An 18562-nucleotide genomic window follows, 5' to 3' on the forward strand; every position below is an offset into this window, starting at 1 on the left:
TATATAAACAAAGCCATTCATTTTGTAAATGATCAATTAAAATCAAATACAGTGTGGTTAACATATCTGTTCTCTATATAAAATTAAAAGATATGAATTAAGACACAAATGAAAGGCACAGCAAGATGTTCACATAATCAGATTTTATTACACATTAAATATTATACACGGCATTCAAATAAATCATCCCACAAATTACTGTTATGTTTATAGAATTAAAATAGAGTAGAATCTTTCTACATTTAGACAAGCAACTACAAATGATATACCTCGTTTATTCTCACATACTACTTGAATATACCGACACATTTAAAGCGTAATTAGATTTGATTGCACAAATTTTCAGGTTTTAATTATAATTAATCCAAATAATATATGTTTATAGACCTATATATTTTATATTATTCATTTTAATGCACTAGATACAACATTTTTTAGTGAATCATACTGAAACCCAAGTACTACTTAATTATTAATTGTAATACTGTACTAAGTAAAACCCCTTTTATTTTATGGAATTTCATCAGATTAACATAAGTTTACAAACAAAATTTGATTTCTTTAAACTGGGATATAGTGTATGTATATATAAGTTATTTTTAATGTTGTTTATACAATTATTAACACAAACAAAACAAATTTGGAGTAGGGATACTTGCTAAAGTGGACTATTATATATCTTGAAATGTACACAGGGGAATTTGTCACTCAATATTGGCCACTGTAGGCTGCCTAGGTCTTACTCTCTACCTTTGTCCTACGGTGGTCCTTTATACTGCAGAGTTCTGCTTTTACTCTGTAAAACTTCGTGCCCACAGGAACCTTGAATCTATTTTGGGCCTGAAAAGATACAAATGTTAGATTGATAATCCAATGAGCCTGTTTAGACATTTGAATCATTCACAGGGTACAACTCCATATATAGGTCTGAATCAGGAAGATTAGTGGAAGCCATCTCTCACAACACTGACCTTCATTTGGTATGAAAGCTCAAGGTAAGTATACCTTGAGCTTCAATTTTGACCCCCAACCAATCTTGCACAAGCATGTTTGCCCCTATCGTAACGGAAATGTTATTGAACAACATTTTGTATGTAGTAGCATAATGTAAAGGAATCAACAAATATGGCATGGCAAAGATGACATACCTTCTTAGCTTGACAATACTCCTTGTCAGTTATTCTGCCAATTATCCAAGCTCTAAGATTAAAATAGAAAAAATCTGAAATTACTTTATTATCAAGGAAAAAAAACAGAATCGCAACCTCTGTTTGAGTAACAACATACCTTTTGCTGGGGTCATGTGGTTTTAAGCCAAGCCCTGTTAATGAATCAGCATGCACAAAGTAATGTGTCTGTCCTCGTGTAAACACAACATAGTTGTCATGTGGCTCTTCAAAGAAGATCAAAACAAGGTCTCCAACACCTATACTGAAAGCCAAAATCAGGAATAGAAAATGTGATAAGTTTAGGTACAGAATCAGTGAAGTATGATACCATTCATGTATATACAGACTGATTATTGATATGAGTAAAACATGATAAGTGTAGGTACGTTACGACCACAAGGCTCGAACTAGCATTTCATATGCTATGCGAAAGAGATGGGTTTTCAGCAACTATTTGAAGATGGCAATAGAGTTGGCATTCTTGATTGATTGTGGAAGAGTATTCAATAAAGATGGAGCTGTGCAAGAGAATGACCATAAATATACAGACTGACTATTGTTATTAATGTTATGATTAAAATACGAGAACTTGATTAGTACTATAAGGGAGGAATAATACTACAACCTTCCTTGTTTAATAATGTACTCACTCTATTATAGATATTTTTTCTGCTTTGGATGTAGAATCTACCATTCTCTTTCTAAAGTCTGTATTTTCTTTAGCCTTTGTAAGTCTATGACCACCAGAAGCCTGATCTTCCAATGTTGATGAATCACTAGGGAAACAAATTTAAACTCACTATAGCTTCAACATATTTTCATTATCTCTTGATAAATCTTATTATTTATGTAAAGTTGAAGTCAGTTTTAAGGTAGATCAAGTATACACACAATTATATACATCAGAATATAGAAAGATATGTTCCATATTAATGTAAATGGTCATAAGAAATACTACTTTTTATACCGCTTACCGTTACTGCTGTAATGTATAAAGATGGATACTAACCCATAGGTTGGACACAAAACTTTAATATCAGTCAAATCATAAAGGAGTGAGACAATTACATAGGATACAGTAAATCAGTACATAACACTGTTTATCACTGCAATAAGTAGATAATGTATGTTTCTGTGTTTAAACATATTATTAGTATATTATGATGGCCTCTGTAGTATATTTGTTGGAATATCCACAATCTTTGTTCACTATCTTTTCCAGCCCTGTTCCATACAACATAATACCTATGAATACTCTTCTGCATGTACAAAACCGACTCCTCCATAGATGAGGAACCACTACCCCTAACTTGCAGGTCCATCAGATCTTGTTTACTTTTGAGTAGAGATTCATTCTCATCTTTAAGTCTCTGGTTTTCTAACGCTCTCTCACTAATTGTTTGTTTTACAATGTCACTGATGTCACAATTTTCAGTAAGCAGTTTATCAATTGCTTCTGTCAATAACAAATAAGACTTTATTTAGAAACAATGAAAATTGACATTTGCTGAGGTATATACAATACTTATATTGATTAGTTTGACATCAGATTTTAAAAACAGCTATAAATTATATTATGTTCGAATAAGTAAAAATAAGTATAATTACCTTTATCCATCTGACGTTGCTTCTCAAATTCTGCAATTTTCTTTTTCAAAGTTTCAATTTCCTTATCTTTCTCAACTGATAATTTAGAGAGGGCAGTATTGAAGTGAACTTGCTTGTCTGCTTGGATGCTAGTCTTCATGTCATCCAGACTGCTTTGCTTTTCTTTATCAAATGTTTTCATCATTTCTTGTATTTCTCTTGAATGCTGTAATTCAGCTTCATCTAAAACCTCTTTGATAGCATTTTTCTGACTTTCTTCCATGTTTTGTCTGAGTTTATCCATCTTCAGTTTGTGGTTCTTTCTTTCTTCTTCTAAAGCTGCTAGAACCTCGCATTGTTTTTCTGTCATAAAAGATGCTTCCATCTGATTTGTCTGCTTCACAGAGTCTTTCTGTAATGTATGGTATTTCTCTTCACATATTTTATATTTTTCCAATAATTCCTCAATTTCTGAGTGGGCTGTCTGCTTGGCTACTGCAATTTCCTCATCTTTCCTTATTTTTAACTCTTCTAACCTTACATTTAACTCTTTCTTATGTGTTTCTTCAAGATGTTCTTGGAGTGATTTAAGAGACTCTTCATTTTCTTTTCTTATTATTGCCTCAGATTTTATATCTGGTTTAATTGCAATCAAATTCTCCATTGACATAGCTTTTATTTCCTCTTCCCATTGTTTTCGTAACTTATTCTCAAAGTCTTTCAATTCAGTAGACTTCTTGCTTTCTAATTCAAGAACAAGTTGCTCTTTTTCTTCACTTTTTTGTTTCAAAATTTCCTCCTTGCCATCCTTCAGCTGATCAATCAATTGTTCTTTATCTTTAACAATTAGTCTTAAGTCAGTGATCTCAACCTCTTGGCTCAATCTTAATCTAATTATTTCTTGATTCTTATCTTCCAATTGACTTTCAAGTTTTCTCTTAGTCTCATCTAAAGAGTTACTATACTCATCTTTAAGATCTTGCATTTGTTTATTCAAATGTATCAAGTCTTGTTGACTTTTTTCAAGTTGTTTTTTAAGTTCATTTTCTTTCTGAATTTGTAAACTTAATTCCTGTTGAACAATTTCTACTTTCTCTTTCTCCTTCAACATTTTCTGAAGTTGTGTTTCTTTTTCCTTTATGTCTTTATCCATCATTTCATGTTTTTCATCGCTTTGCTTTATATAACATTCATGTTCCTGTAGTAAATGTTCATATTTTCTTTGAAACACATTTTCTTCTTTGAGTTTATTTTCCTTTTCCTCTTTTAGCATTATCATTTCTTGTAACAGATTAGCATTATCTACTTGTGTTCTTTCATATTCCTTACTTATTAGCATTACTTGTGTTTCTAACTGAACAACTTCTGTTTTATAATCAGTAAATAAAGAACTAAAATCATCCTTAATGTTTGTCAATTCACCTCTAATTGACTTTGTTTCTAACAACAAAACATTCTTACTTTCATTTACCTTTTCTGTTAGGCTTACATTTTGTTTAGAAATCTGTTCCTTTTCATTTTCTAACGTGTCCAATTTAGAGGTTGCATCTTGGATTGCTTGTTGAAGATGTCTAATTTCAACCTCTAATCTTTCAGATATTTTAAGCTTTCTTTCTTTATCTTCATTCTCTCGTTTCAAATCTTCAAGTTCATCTTCCAAAGTCTCTATTTTGTTTGTGAACTCTGTTCCTATCAGTGGTTTTGGTAAACCTGATTGTAGCTGATTACCAGCTAAACTGTAAAATGGCATTTCAACACTATCTTGTGTTGACAAAAAGTTATCAGTGTTTGTTGACAATAAAGCCCCAAAAGGAGGATCCATTTTTAGGTTGCTATGGCTACCAATTGTGATACCAGCCACTGATAAAGGACCACCATTTTCCAGCAAAATATCATCCTCTAAATTATCTTCAAATGGTTCATTTTTAAGTGTTTCAACTGATTCCTCAATGGGTTGTTTTGAGTTTTTCTCAAATTCATCTGCAAAGCCATCATCAATATGGGATATGTATATCTCTTCCTCTCTGTTAGCCGTGGGAGTAGTTTCCTTATCACTGTATTGTATTTGTTGCTGTTTTATAAGCACATCTCTCATTGATAACTTTTCCCAGTCTTTATTTGGTAACTCATCAACTGTTTGTGTTTCTTTACTCAAACCTTCATCTGGAAATCTGCAAGATGTAGTCAAGTGTTTTAATATTAATGTTTGTTTAGTTTGTACATGTGTCAAAATCAAGCTGATGATGACTTTACTAATCTTATAGAATAATTTTGATTTTACACTACAAATGAAACTATAAAATGGTGAATAATGGCGAGAACATTGGTATGGTCATTTATGGCAATAATATTACTTTTATTATGTGGTAAAAATATTAAAATCACTTACTGAAGGCAGTGTTTTAATTCTGGTACATGGTCTTTAAGTAGCTTGATATCTTCAAGGGATACTGTGGGCAAAATAGTATCACTCACCAATGGCTCAAGCTGGAAAACACAAAACAAAAAATGGTTATTCAGGTTTGCTCATTTATGGACAAGATTAGATATTACACATTATTATATATATAGGACATAAATATCCAAGATTAATCAACACAACTATTTGTTTGAGAAAATGTACAACTTTCACTAATCATGTTAATAATATTGAAAAAAATAAAAAATGCTTTAAAAAGTGTAAATTTCTAACCATGATCCCTGGTGGAAGGTTGCCAAGCCCAGGAAACATAGCATTAAGAAAATGTGAATGCATTATTGCAGAAAACTCCTTGCGTCTGTCAACCTCCCTTAGCTGCAACTCACTCACCGCTCCAAATTTCTATTACGAAAAATACAAGATATGAGTAAAGGCAGTAGGTAAATACGAACATAATTTCATCTTCCATTTAATAATTAGGTTTAAAGTTCTTCAGCTTGTACGATTTGAAAGTTTCCTCAAATTCCTCAACTTCACATTTTTGTGGAAATCCGTCTTTGTAATCAACTGTTTGGATAAGGATTTATTGAACTACTGAAACCAGAAGTAACACATTTATTTATCATAAATGTTTTTAATTTTATTAAATTGATTGTAAATGACAAACAATGGCTTAAGTTCACACACATGGCTTAAGTTCACACACATGGCTTAAGTTCACACACATGGCCACAACTAACCTGTGAGAACTGAAAGTCAAACATGGCCACAACTAACCTGTGAGAACGGAAAGTCACACATGGCCACAACTAACCTGTGAGAACTGAAAGTCAAACTGCCTCCTGAGATAAATCTCCACCAAGGCTTTTGCAAACAGCTCTGGCGCATTGTAAACCTGTTGAGCTATTTCCAACCGTTTCTTTAACCTTTTCAGATTCTCGTGGTACACAACCATTTTTCCATGAATGCCAGTAATTTGCTGTTCTACAAACATTATCCACCTGAAACAAATTGGGCATTTTTACAGAATTAGTGTTATAGATTTATTTCAACATTGCAGGTATCATGAAATGTATATTTCAAAAAACCTCCTGAGAGAGAGGTCTAAATATACCTGTTTTATATAGAGTACATCGTTACAAAATAAAAAAGACATAACACTGTCACATATTCCAAAACAATAGAACACAACAGGTATTCTTAAAATATGACGTGACACATACAGTATAGGTTACTGTCGTAACATATCAACCTCACTTTGAGATCTTTTGGAATGAAAACTCTGGTTTTGGGAGAATTTATATTCCAGATTATTAATGCATTTCCTTCTCTTATTTTAATAATATACCTCAATCTGACATGAAGATTTTGACAAAGCTCTTTTTTTGCAATCAAACAACGACGACTGATTTCTCTTAATTGAAGATGATTCTTGATCATGACCACCAGCTGTTTCTGGTGACTGTCACAGAGTTGTGGCAAAACAGATGTGTCTCTAAGGTTACTGATCCGTGTCTGATTCTGAACAAAGCTCTACAAATACAAATTGTTAAAGTTATTCACTCGACAACACATCCATCAAAACAAAAGTACAAATGAACAGAACACAATGAAAGTGTTTCAAGTTCATCAACACAGAACAAAAGGAGTTTTAAATTGACAATATAGCATATATATACTTGTAATCAACTCGCAATTCAATTTATTTGCCAAGAGTATGAAAATAAAAGCCATAATAATAATCATATTTCATACTGGAACTATAGGCTTGGCTTTCAGTATTTGAACATTAGCCCTGTATAGATTGTCTAATAAGTCTACAGACTTGCTAACATGCTTTATGTCAGTTTACATTTAGAAGATGTGGGCTGTATTGTTAATGCACACACCTGAGCCATCTCTCCCTGGTCTTGCCTTGTCTTCTTTGCTTGTGCCAACAGTTGTTCTAATCCAAACAGCCTGTCTCCAAGGCCTTTGATTTCTTTCATACCTGGGTTATCAACTTTCACTGGTATAATAAAAAGAAATGTATAGATTCAGAAGCAATACTAAATGACATTATGTTGTACATTTACAATTACTATGGATACAATCATGGAGGAATTCCACCATAATACAACCAGATAGTTTAATAGCATATTGTACTAAACACACTCAACAAAAGGGCTAAATGTTGAAAACAGTGTGGGGGTCACAAATAGACAATTTTAATTAACACTACTTTTCTTCAAAACAATCAATCTGCCCCTGAAACAATGTCAATTTAAATAACATCCATTCAATTTTAAAGGACGTTTCAAATATTATTACATACAAATGCTGTTTACCTTTAACATCATTAATGTCAGAGCTAAAAACATGAAGCGTGTTTGGCTCAAACTGCTCCAGTGACTTTGCACATAATTGGTACATGTTAACTAATGAACTTCTCTCATCCTACAAAAACAACATAACATGCTTTATGAAATTGAAGCTAATAAGCATCTACATACATCTTTGACACAATGGTGTGAAAGTATAATTAAATTATAGGCATTTTATTTTATTTCATCAAAACCAACAGCAAAGAAAGTTGCCTCTTAAAGGTATGAAACAGAAAACAGATACAATAAATACTATATGAAGCAGACTTAAATAAAAATATGTTAAATAGCCTATTGAGCACAATTATAACTATTACAACAATAACAATAGTTATGAATATAACTATTACACTAGTAAAAAAAAATGGTTTAAACAAAAACAAAGAAATACATAGATATTCTTCAAGGAATAGACAGTACCTATAATCAACATAATTCTAGTTATTTTATAAACGATTTAAATAAAAAGTAACCTGTCTACTAATCCATCTCATTAATGTCATGCTATCACGGTCACTCTCACTCTCAAGCCGTGCAGAATCAACCAGGTTTGATGGCAATGGAATCCTTTCTAGTTGATTTAGAACATCTGGGAACTCCGATAACATCTTGAAGTAGTCTTCTCTTTTTGACATGAAATCAGTCAAACTATTCTCAAATGAACTTGTTCGAAGTTTGAATGCTCTGCAAAAACACAATATTTTATTCAATACATTCTGGTGACAATATTTTAATATAATTTCAACAGCACACTACATAATATTATTTCCATCTTATTCTTTTCCTTGCCTTTCTATTTATATCACTTGCAAATAATTATGTTGTCATGGATGTTGTATTATCTTACCTAGAGATATCTTCCAAATTAGCAACAACAGCCATCCATCCTTGCTGTTGTTGATGTTGATCTCTAACCACATTCTCACATGATTGCACTTTTTCTTTAGCACGATCGTGTAGTTGCTATAAGTAGATAAATTAAATCACTATTTTAGCAGATTATGGCAAACATGTATATATATATATAAATAAAATGCTTACACTATATTTAGGTTTGACTACAGCAATTTATTATATTTCATACCAGAAAACCGGTCATTTACAGGATGCTTATAAACTATATTTGAACTTTGGACTTTAACATTAATTTTGTTAAACCAACCTACAGTTCCACTAATAATTTGAATAGAAAAATGCCTATTATAAATTAGACAGTCTCAGTAAGAAAGATAATAACATATTCAAAGTTAATCACAGTAGGCTAGGTAGGAGGCTGTACTTACAAGGGCCATTTGCGTTCTTGAACTAACTGCATTATAGCTAGGTGGAAGGTGTCTGAATGCTTCAACCTGTTCTTTCAGCTCATTATCTAACTGTTGCTGATCATCTTCCATCAATGAACTACCATGTTGATAGTTTGCTTGCTCAATTAAAGATTTATCAAACAAATAAATAGGGTTTGTATCCTACACAAGAAAAATCATTAAATAATAATCCATGTATTAATAATATAAAGTTAAGAGGATAAATTATAACATCAATAAACAATTAGATTTAAATCATCATTTTGACAAATTAAAGGTGATTGATTGAAGATAAAAACAGAGATAAACAGTTTATAAAAATCATTATCCACACAAACGAAACATCCATGCAAAGATGAGAGCTGAAAGTTGATGTACAGATGCTATCCTATGGCCTGAACTTGCATAGTATTGAAAGCATTGTTTCTCTCTTTTTATCATAAATTACCATAAAACGTACATCTAAGACAAGGAATAACCTGGTTTAATGTTTTTAAAGTAATGCATTATTTTTACAAAACGTCAACAATGGGTATTTAAGGGAATCCTAATCAAATAGGTAGGCTTTCTTCACAAACGTTTCTAAGTTACATATTATTACACCATTCTAGCACTGTGTGCTAGCCTTTGTTACCTAAACAAATAAAGAGAGTCAAGTCAAGTCTATTTATTGTCATTTGTAAACATATAAAACACATTTACATTGAAATTAATTTGAACGGTTTCAGCTAACAACAGATAAATAGAACTTAAACTACATGGTGAAACTATCCCCCGCCGGACACCATCTCGATATTTCTAGAACTGGTTTTGGGGTTGGTAAAAAACTAAACCTCGTCTGACACCATGCCGGTATTTCAAGGTTTCGGGGAAGTACAAACTTAATGTATGTCATTAATTGCACGGATTGCTGTTTTTGCAAGTATCGATCTAAATTTGTGACATAATTTGGAAATGATGGTTGCCAGGATGGTATGGATCATTTATGATCAATGTTGCCTTTTTGAGTAAACGTTCAGTGTACAAAGTACCAATAGAACGTATGTTAGCCTATGATTTTTGAGGCATGTTTAACAACCTTGTGTAACTTGTCTTTATCTTCATTAGAACAGCCATTGTACCATACAATAAAGGATAAAGTAAGAACCCTTTCAACTATTGATCAATAGAATGTCTCATCACCTCTGACCTAATACCAAATTAAGTAAACGCATCATTGGATAATAATAAATGTAATTACAACAATTTGGTAGATATGCATTCACCTGTAACGATACAAGGAAGTACTTAAAAATTACAACATGTATAAAAACTATAAACTTTAGGGTACAGTATGATTTGTTTTTTTTTTAAATTAAATTACGTCAAGTTTTTCTTTTTGTACTTTAACTTGTAAACAGCATTTTAAAATAATTTAAGATTGAATTAGCCTATAGAATCTGTCTTATAATAAGTAAACAAATGTTATTTTCAAGAAATATACTTTTTCAGTGCATGATTACCAAACAATGTGTTATTCATTAATAAATATTATAATAAAATATAAATTCATCTTTCAGAGTAACATAAGGAAATTATGGCAAAATTTATGATTATTTTCATTATAATCTACATACTCATACAAATGGCAATAGCCTCCAATGTGACAGTTACACCAAATTACAGTATTACTGATGTTGGAGCTGATACTGTCAACTTTACCTGCAATGTACAACTGGAGATTTACGAAGCAGTGCATTATCATTGGATAATATGGTGGAAAGATGAAACTATTCGAATTGTAGATAATGACAGGGTACTGAGTGATCCTGCCAAGTATAGTGTATATGGAATATCATCTTTTAACAACCTTGATTACAACCAGACTCTACAGGTGAATAACATTGATGAAAATGACATGGGAACATATACTTGTCATTTGGTTTTTATTTCAGTAGGTTCTTCAATACCACTTCCATCTACCTCAGATGCAGCATTGGTAATTAGAAACTCAATTCCTCGACTCACTTGTTCTAACATTACACTAACTGATTCGCAATTGAGATTGGTTTGTACAAGTTCACCAGGTTATCCTTCAATAACACTCCACTGGATAGATCATACAGGTAGTTACTTGTCATCAAAGAGTCAGATGGGATTTGAAGCAAACGCATTGACGCATGATGTGTCTATAGCATCTGTCACAAGTAAGCAATGGTTCATATGTAGAGCTACACAAGAAGGATCAACAGATTCCAACGAATGTGTCGTTGGCAATCGGATTCCAATGACAACTGAGCAAACAGCAGTGTCATTAACAAATAAGTTTTTGTCAGGTCAGTCTGTGTCACCTACAGCTAATGACAAATTTACAACAAAGGATGAAATTGAAGAGATACAAGTTACAACAAGACATCATACATCATCAGCAACTGACATGGCTTCAAACACACTTAATACCTCTGAAGAATTACTACAACAAGGTATGTCAACAAGACATGAAACATCAGCAGATAAGCTTGAAATGAAAGATCAAAATAAGGCTGTCATTGCATTGTCTGTCATTCTAGGTATAAGCCTATTAGTCATATTGGTATTTTCAAGCTACACTCTTCTAAACAAAATAAGAAAGAAATGGCACAGTGCAACAGACAGACCAACTGGACCTTACTGTGTAACCAATATAGTAGGTCAGAGTACTACTAGCCAAATGCCAAATGAGGTTGAAGATGGTTATATAAAACCAAATGTAGAAGAAATAGCAATGGAACCATGCTATTATACTATCTCAAATCAAAAACATCAAGATAAAATAACACTTGATGAAGATGGTTATATGGAGACATTATCCAAAATGCCCAATCAGTACAAAGAACTCCAATGGAATAAATAAATTGCACATGCACTGTATATTGTATATAAGGTTTAATTAGGTTCTGTAAACTCGTCATCCGCACAACGCACCAAAATATGATGCTAACCCTGAGATTTAACACTGAGAGTAATACTCTGACTAACGAGTCATGTTAACTATTTAGTAGCTGTACGTAATAATAGAATTTTTGTTCTCATTATTGTATTAATATTATTGTGGAATTGCTGCCATTGATTCTTGAAGGACAAATTGTGATAGTGCTAGTTAATGCGTATGATATAAATATGTACTAAGATGGATAAGTGTCTGGCAGGTACGGACCGAAACAATATGTATGCTATTGTAATAGGCCAGATGTATTGTAAATAAAGCACAAATGAATTTAACTTATTTGAATATTCAATATATACAACACCACAGGTAGCTGTGTTTTTTATGTGTTATTTGTGTTTTCTCATAAGAGTCTGTACATATTATATACTTTTTAACCAAGTAGTTTATTAGTTATTGTTCAGCATTGAACTTGTGTATGAGCCAGCCCTTGATGTGTACGAGTGAGCAAACATTTGAGTACGAGTTGGTAGGTACACAAGTTTGCATGGGTACGGGTAAGCAAACATTTGGGTACAAGTTGGTGGGTACACAAGTTTCATGGGTACAGGTAAGTAAACATTTGGGTACGAGTTGGTAGGTACACAAGTTTGCATGGGTACGGGTTAACCTGTTTTCGTCAGTAAGTTGCATAAAGTTATAATCATTTCAATGAGTTTGAAGTGAACTTACAGTGCCAGCATTGAATGTACAAACTCTCTGCTGTACATCTAAACTCTGACCTCCACTCACAAGAAGAACTTGTTTATCAACTGCAATGCCATACTCTTTATGAATAGCATGTTGTAGATCGAGCACACTAAGTAAGAGAAAACAAATAAACAAGATTTAGTTTTTGCCTCCACTCACTATAATCATTTTAATATAAATTTCACAACAAAGACCTACCACCATGATTGATATCAATAAAAGCAAGAAATTGTCTATGAAAATTCTGTTATTAAAGGATGCACTCTACTATTGAATTTGTTTTAAGAATCAGTGATAGGTTCACTCTCCTCATCTAAATCATTGGCTGTTTGGATATTTTTTTTAAAAAACAAACTAGTGCGGATTATCACAACAATAATATTTACAGTTACTGTTGGTCGTACTGTAATTTTGTATTTTGTATCGTGACAACCGATGAAACGCTTTGAATGCTTACATTTTTAACATAAAAAAACGTATTTTCTACTTTTGCTCATCATCATGCAGTATAAAGTACAATTTAGAACTTTATTCATCCATTTACTATGTATCATAGTAAGAATATGCACTATAAGTCAACCGTCTTTAGACTTCACTGGAGTCGGACCTGACATCGCAAGCAACTGGTCAGCACCTGCCCACATTAAGCAGGATAACTTGGATTTGAGATCACCACTCTGGCAAATGTACGGTGCAAGCTCTTCGAGATATCCGGTAAAACGTATATTAAGAAAACATCACCATTTAACGTTAAGTTATTTGATCATTATTGCTGGGGATGTCTCCTTAAATCCTGGACCTCAACAAAAGTCATATTGTGACGTATGCAGTAGAGGATTTAACAAGCGAAGTAAAATCATCAGATGCAATGCATGCGACATTAAAAGAATACACACAAAGTGCGCCGGTAAGTCATCCTCTTATATTTGCGATATATGCTCCTGGAACTCGCTCCCATGGCATGATGCAGACTTTCATGAAAATCAGAACCAAGATGAATCTGACGCTAATCAGATTGATCCCCTAGATGATGACATGGTCGACATCGCAAAAACAATTAACAAACAAGGAATGCATTTTCTTCAACTTAATGTACGATCGCTGATTCCCAAAATATCTGAAATAAGGGAAATTGCATTAAAATCAAAAGCAGCAGTTATATCCATCACCGAGTCTTGGCTAGATGAGACTGTTCCTGATAATGAAGTAAACATAGATGGATATACCATAGTTCGCAATGATAGATCTTCTCGTAGAGGAGGTGGAGTATGTATGTATGTGCGTACGGACAGAGCGTTTACCAAGAGAGAAGATTTAATGGACAAAAATGTTGAATCAGTATGGATTGAACTCAACCTCCCGGATACAAAACCAATCGTTGTTGGAACATATTACCGTCCTCCTGAACAGAATGTCAACAATTTTCTAAACTTTTTCGAAGACACTGTAAATAAAATTAACAACCTTGAAACCATCATAAATGGTGATTTTAACATAAATACTAACAGAGATTGTACTCAATCTATGAATTATAAAAACGTTCTCGAATTACTAGGATTCTCTAACTTGATAAGTGATGACACTCGTTTTGACAGGAATTCATCCTCATGTTTAGACCATATCCTATGTAATTCTCAAGACAAAATTTCTAATTCCGGTGTTATAAACACAGGCCTAAGTGATCATATGCTGATATTTTGCACACGCAAATCTTGTAAAGCAAAATACTCATCGCATAAAACCATTTACTCAAGATCATTTAAACAGTACAACAAAGAGGAATTCCTGTCAAAACTGTCCGAATTAGATTGGACAAAAGTTACATCCAAAGTTAATGTTAACGACGCATGGTCGTCATTTAAGGAAGCTCTTAGCTCCGTTATAAATTGTGTAGCACCCCTTAGAAAGATCAGGGTGAAACAAAGGTCAGATCCATGGTTTAACACAGATATTCTAAATGATATACGAACTCGTGATCAATATTTTAATAAATTTAAAAAGAGTAAAAACAAAGAAGATCATGATATGTATTGTAAATTAAGAAACAAGGTCAAGCGCAATGTTAAAAAAGCTAAATCAACGTATTTTCGAAATAAAATAATTGAAAATAAAAACAATCCAAAGAAATTATGGCAACATCTTAAGAAATTAGGATATAGTGAAAAGACGTCTGAACAAGCTAAAGTTGTTTTGGAAATAAACGAATCAAAAATTTACAATCCACAAGAGGTTGCTACACATTTTAATAATCATTTTACCAATGTAGCAAGATATCTTGTTGATAAACTTCCACCCATGAGTAACATGTTTAACTATGGTTCCAAAATTGTAAAAGACTTTTATTCTTCAAAAGTTACAACTCTTTTTAGCCTTAAACCTGTGTCAGAAGAATTCATTCTTAAACAACTTGAAAGTCTTGACCCTACGAAAAGTACAGGTCTCGATGGGCTACCAGCTAAATTCCTTAAAGATGGCGCCGGTGTACTGGCTTCCCCTTTAACGTATTTTATCAATTTGTCAATTAATACTGGAGTTGTTCCGAGTGATTTTAAAATAGCTAAAGTCATCCCACTGTATAAAAAAAAATGTCGTAAAAATCCAGAAAACTATAGACCCATCAGCGTCTTAAGTGTTGTCTCAAAAATTCTCGAAAGGTCGGTTCATGTTCAGTTAGAACAGTACCTTGTGGAAAATGACCTTATTTATCAATATCAGTCAGGTTTTCGGCAATTTCATTCTACCGAAAGTACGTTAATTAATCTATTAGACACAATTAAATTAAATAACTCCGAAGGTACACATACTGGTATGGTACTTATAGATTTATGTAAGGCATTCGACACTGTCGATCATGATATATTGTGTGAAAAACTTTTGTTAATGGGCATCACCTCATTAGACTGGTTTCGTTCATATTTGTCAAACAGAAGCCAAATTGTTAAAATCGAAGACTCCTTATCCGTTCCCATGGATATTTCATGTGGAGTTCCACAGGGTAGCATATTGGGTCCTTTGCTTTTTTTATGTTTTATAAACGATATGGTTGTAAGTATCGACCCTGAATGCAAATTGCTGTTATATGCTGATGACAGTGCAATTGTTTTTTGGCACAAAGATCCGACTGTCGTCGCTGATAAACTTAGTAAAGCTCTTGATTCATGTAGAGTATGGCTTGTCGATAACAAACTATCTATCAATATCAGTAAAACTGAATCTATCATCTTTTGTACCCAAAAAAGGCTTCAACGTTTACGATCTTTCAATATTATTTCTCATGGCCTTACTTTAACGGGTTCAAAATCAGTAAAATATTTAGGTATAGAACTTGATAGTTCTGCCTCTTGTAACAACATCGCCAAAAGTGTAATAAAAAAGGCGAATAGTAGATTAAGGTATTTATATCGTCAGGCTAGTTGCTTGGACAAAAATACGAAAAAACTGTTATGCTCTGCCTTAATTCAATGCTTGTTTGATTATTGTGCTTCGACTTGGTATGAAGGTATTGACAAAGTTTTGAAGCAAAAACTACAGACCACTCAGAACAAATTTGTACGTTTTATTTACGGTTTCGGACCACGATCTCATATTGGTCAGAAGGAGTTATCAGACATTGGCTTGCTTAAGGTGGAAAGTAGAGTAAGATTTCTCAGGCTTTGTAATGTTCATAAAATTGTCAATAACAATGCAGCTCCATATCTATCTGAACATTTCTCACGGACATCCACAATCCACACACATAACACACGCCAACGTAATGTTAATCTGGTTTTACCTCTACTTAAAGGAAACAAACAGTCTCATTCTACTTTTTTCTTCTCTGCTATCAAAGACTGGAACGCTCTTCCATCTAACTTAAAATTAATTTCCAACATAACTACCTTCAAATCTCATATTAAAAAACATTTTGAACGCAATATTTAATATTTATAACAATTTTGATAACTATATGGTCTTGATGACGTGCAATCTTCTCATTACTTGTTTGTTTTCTCTTTAAATTTTTCTGTTTTACTGGGCTTTATTTTTTATGTATATATATATATATATTTTTTATAAATGTTGTATTTTTTATTGTTTGTTATGTGCAATTTGGACCCCATTGGAAATGGGCTGGTTTTTCCGGCCTAATGGGTGTTCCTGATGCTCGTTATTTTGTCTTTAGTCTGCTTGTTATTTTAATGTTGAGCATCAAATAAATTCAATCAATCAATCAATCGATTGAGAATTGTAAACAATTGTTTAATTTCCTTGTTTTATTTTAACTGTTTGTATGTTTGTATTGTATGGAGTGAGTGCAGAATCTGTTTAGATTGTATGCAGTGAGAGCAGAATCTGTTTGTATTGTATGGAGTGAGTGCAGAATCTGTTTGTATTGTATGGAGTGAGTGCAGAATATGTTTGTATTGTATGCAGTGAGTGCAGAATATGTTTATATTGTATGGAGTGAGTGCAGAATCTGTTTTTATTGTATGGAGTGAGTGCAGAATCTGTTTAAAGAAATAAATAAGTTTAAAAGAAACTTACCTGCGCATTGTGTGGCTCATGTCCATGGTAACCATAGTACCAGTATTCACAATGAATATATGCAACATCTTGGACCTTTGATTGTTCAACAACACATTTTCACAAGATGTCAAAGTTCACTTGACTTGTGTATGTATAATATACTATACATTATCATTATAAGTTTCCTATAAATTGAAAGATTTACACATTTGTAGTAGTAAAGTACTTTAGTATGGTATTGTTCGTTGATAATGATTCCAGAATACGTTGTTAGTTACATCATTGTTATAAATATGCTCGAATACTTACTGTAGATAGTAACTCAACCTTAAAGTGGAAATTCCACTTTTGAAATATTTACATAATTGTCTCTAAAAGTAAAATTTCTGTAAATTTTTTTTCATACAATAATAAATTAAATTACCTAATCTAAAGTTCACAATTTATCTAAAAATAAAATCAGAATTTCTTAATTGCAAAATTTGAAATAATAAAAACAATTCTTTATCCTGGTGTCTTATTTATTATCAAAACGCTATTGATTTAAAAAATTAAATATTTATCCATTGCAAATAAATTTCATTTCATTTATTCTTCATTTCGCACAAATAAAAAAGTGTACTATTAGGACACACTTACAAATAAAACATATTTTATCTAAAAATAATTAATAAAAAAAAAAATTCTAAACTAGGTAGAAAGAATATATTTACATGTAATATAATATTTGTATAAAAGTTTAATTACTGTCATACAATACATGTATCAATAGACAATATAAACGAACAAAAAGATGACAGATGCATAAAAAGCATTTTTTAAGAAGTAAAATGAACAAACCTGAAATATCTGTCTCTCTATCTGAAATGTCTGCCTAAATAATTTTTTTTTCAGAACAAGAAACAATTCCTATTTTAGACCAGCAAAATTACAACTACTTAACATTGACTGATTGAGACTCTTTCTTTTCTAGTAGTAGAGTATGAAAACATTTATTGATTTATCAATATCAGAAAATGAAAGGAGGTAACAGTAACAGTATTTATTGTTCTATTATTTATTAGGCCTACATTAGAAAAAAAAAATCAGTTGAACTTCTGACACTGTCTATTACATGGGACTATCCCTACGAATACCATCCCTACTAGGCCCTATGTTTTGTTGCGTAACACATCCGCAGAATACTGTGTGGCACAAAAGAAGAACAATGGAACGTCCTTTCTTTTGCTGCTACTGCTCTCTTGCACAACAAGCCCAGCCTAGACTCTAGCAAATTGATTAATCAAGCAGGTCCTAGGTAGTATCTAAAATACCTAGATCTATCTATACATTTTCATGTCATCATCATAATTTGATTGACACACACCACAAAACAATACAAAAATCGATAATTCAATCTTACGGAAATTCCAACTGTGTAAAAATAAAAAAACGACGACATTATCTTTTTTGGACTTTTCACCATATCATCAAAACAAGAGCACGCCACCATACGATGATATGATGTACTCATGCAGCATGCAGCCAGCCTGATGCTCCACTTGGCATAATGAAATTAA

At 32.4% G+C, this 18562-nt stretch overlaps 2 protein-coding genes across 3 annotated transcripts; one reads left to right on the forward strand and one right to left on the reverse strand.

The window, feature by feature from the left end:
• Positions 1–132: 132 nt before the first annotated feature.
• On the reverse strand, positions 133–17956 carry LOC144854753 (RB1-inducible coiled-coil protein 1-like). Of its 2 annotated transcripts, none has more exons than XM_078712712.1 (18): positions 17844–17956; positions 17022–17188; positions 12480–12606; positions 8822–9004; positions 8386–8501; positions 8012–8222; positions 7503–7611; positions 7065–7183; positions 6524–6708; positions 5990–6176; positions 5449–5577; positions 5146–5243; positions 2778–4927; positions 2415–2625; positions 1820–1945; positions 1288–1431; positions 1149–1200; positions 133–840 (listed from the first exon to the last, which is right to left on the reverse strand). In XM_078712712.1, the coding sequence occupies exons 2-18, from the start codon at positions 17087–17089 to the stop codon at positions 733–735; spliced, it is 4323 nt and encodes a 1440-aa protein (XP_078568838.1). In that variant the 5' UTR covers positions 17090–17188; positions 17844–17956; the 3' UTR covers positions 133–732. The 2 variants fall into 2 exon arrangements, with proteins under 2 accessions (XP_078568838.1, XP_078568839.1); XM_078712713.1 differs by lacking the exon at positions 17844–17956 and adding an exon at positions 17313–17459.
• Positions 9848–12037, forward strand: LOC144854754 (uncharacterized). The gene is made up of 2 exons (XM_078712714.1): positions 9848–10168; positions 10402–12037. Exon 2 carries the CDS (start codon positions 10419–10421, stop codon positions 11712–11714), a length of 1296 nt encoding a protein of 431 aa, XP_078568840.1. The 5' UTR covers positions 9848–10168; positions 10402–10418; the 3' UTR covers positions 11715–12037.
• Positions 17957–18562: the final 606 nt, after the last annotated feature.

The sequence above is a fragment of the Antedon bifida genome, chromosome 10 (assembly GCF_963402885.1).
Source record: "Antedon bifida chromosome 10, ecAntBifi1.1, whole genome shotgun sequence".
NCBI classification, from domain to species: domain Eukaryota; kingdom Metazoa; phylum Echinodermata; class Crinoidea; order Comatulida; family Antedonidae; genus Antedon; species Antedon bifida.

What these genes read in the sequence shown, in the direction of transcription:
- LOC144854753 (XM_078712712.1), bottom strand. Translation starts at nt 17,089, where the DNA reads ATGTTGCATATATTCATTGTGAATACTGGTACTATGGTTACCATGGAC. An exon ending in TTGACTTTCAGTTCTCACAG is followed by an intron (nt 5,578 to 5,989) that starts GTTAGTTGTGGC and finishes TTTTCGTAATAG; the next exon opens with AAATTTGGAGCGGTGAGTGA. An exon ending in GAATTAAAACACTGCCTTCA is followed by an intron (nt 4,928 to 5,145) that starts GTAAGTGATTTT and finishes TACATCTTGCAG; the next exon opens with ATTTCCAGATGAAGGTTTGA.
- LOC144854754 (XM_078712714.1), top strand. Translation starts at nt 10,419, where the DNA reads ATGGCAAAATTTATGATTATTTTCATTATAATCTACATACTCATACAA.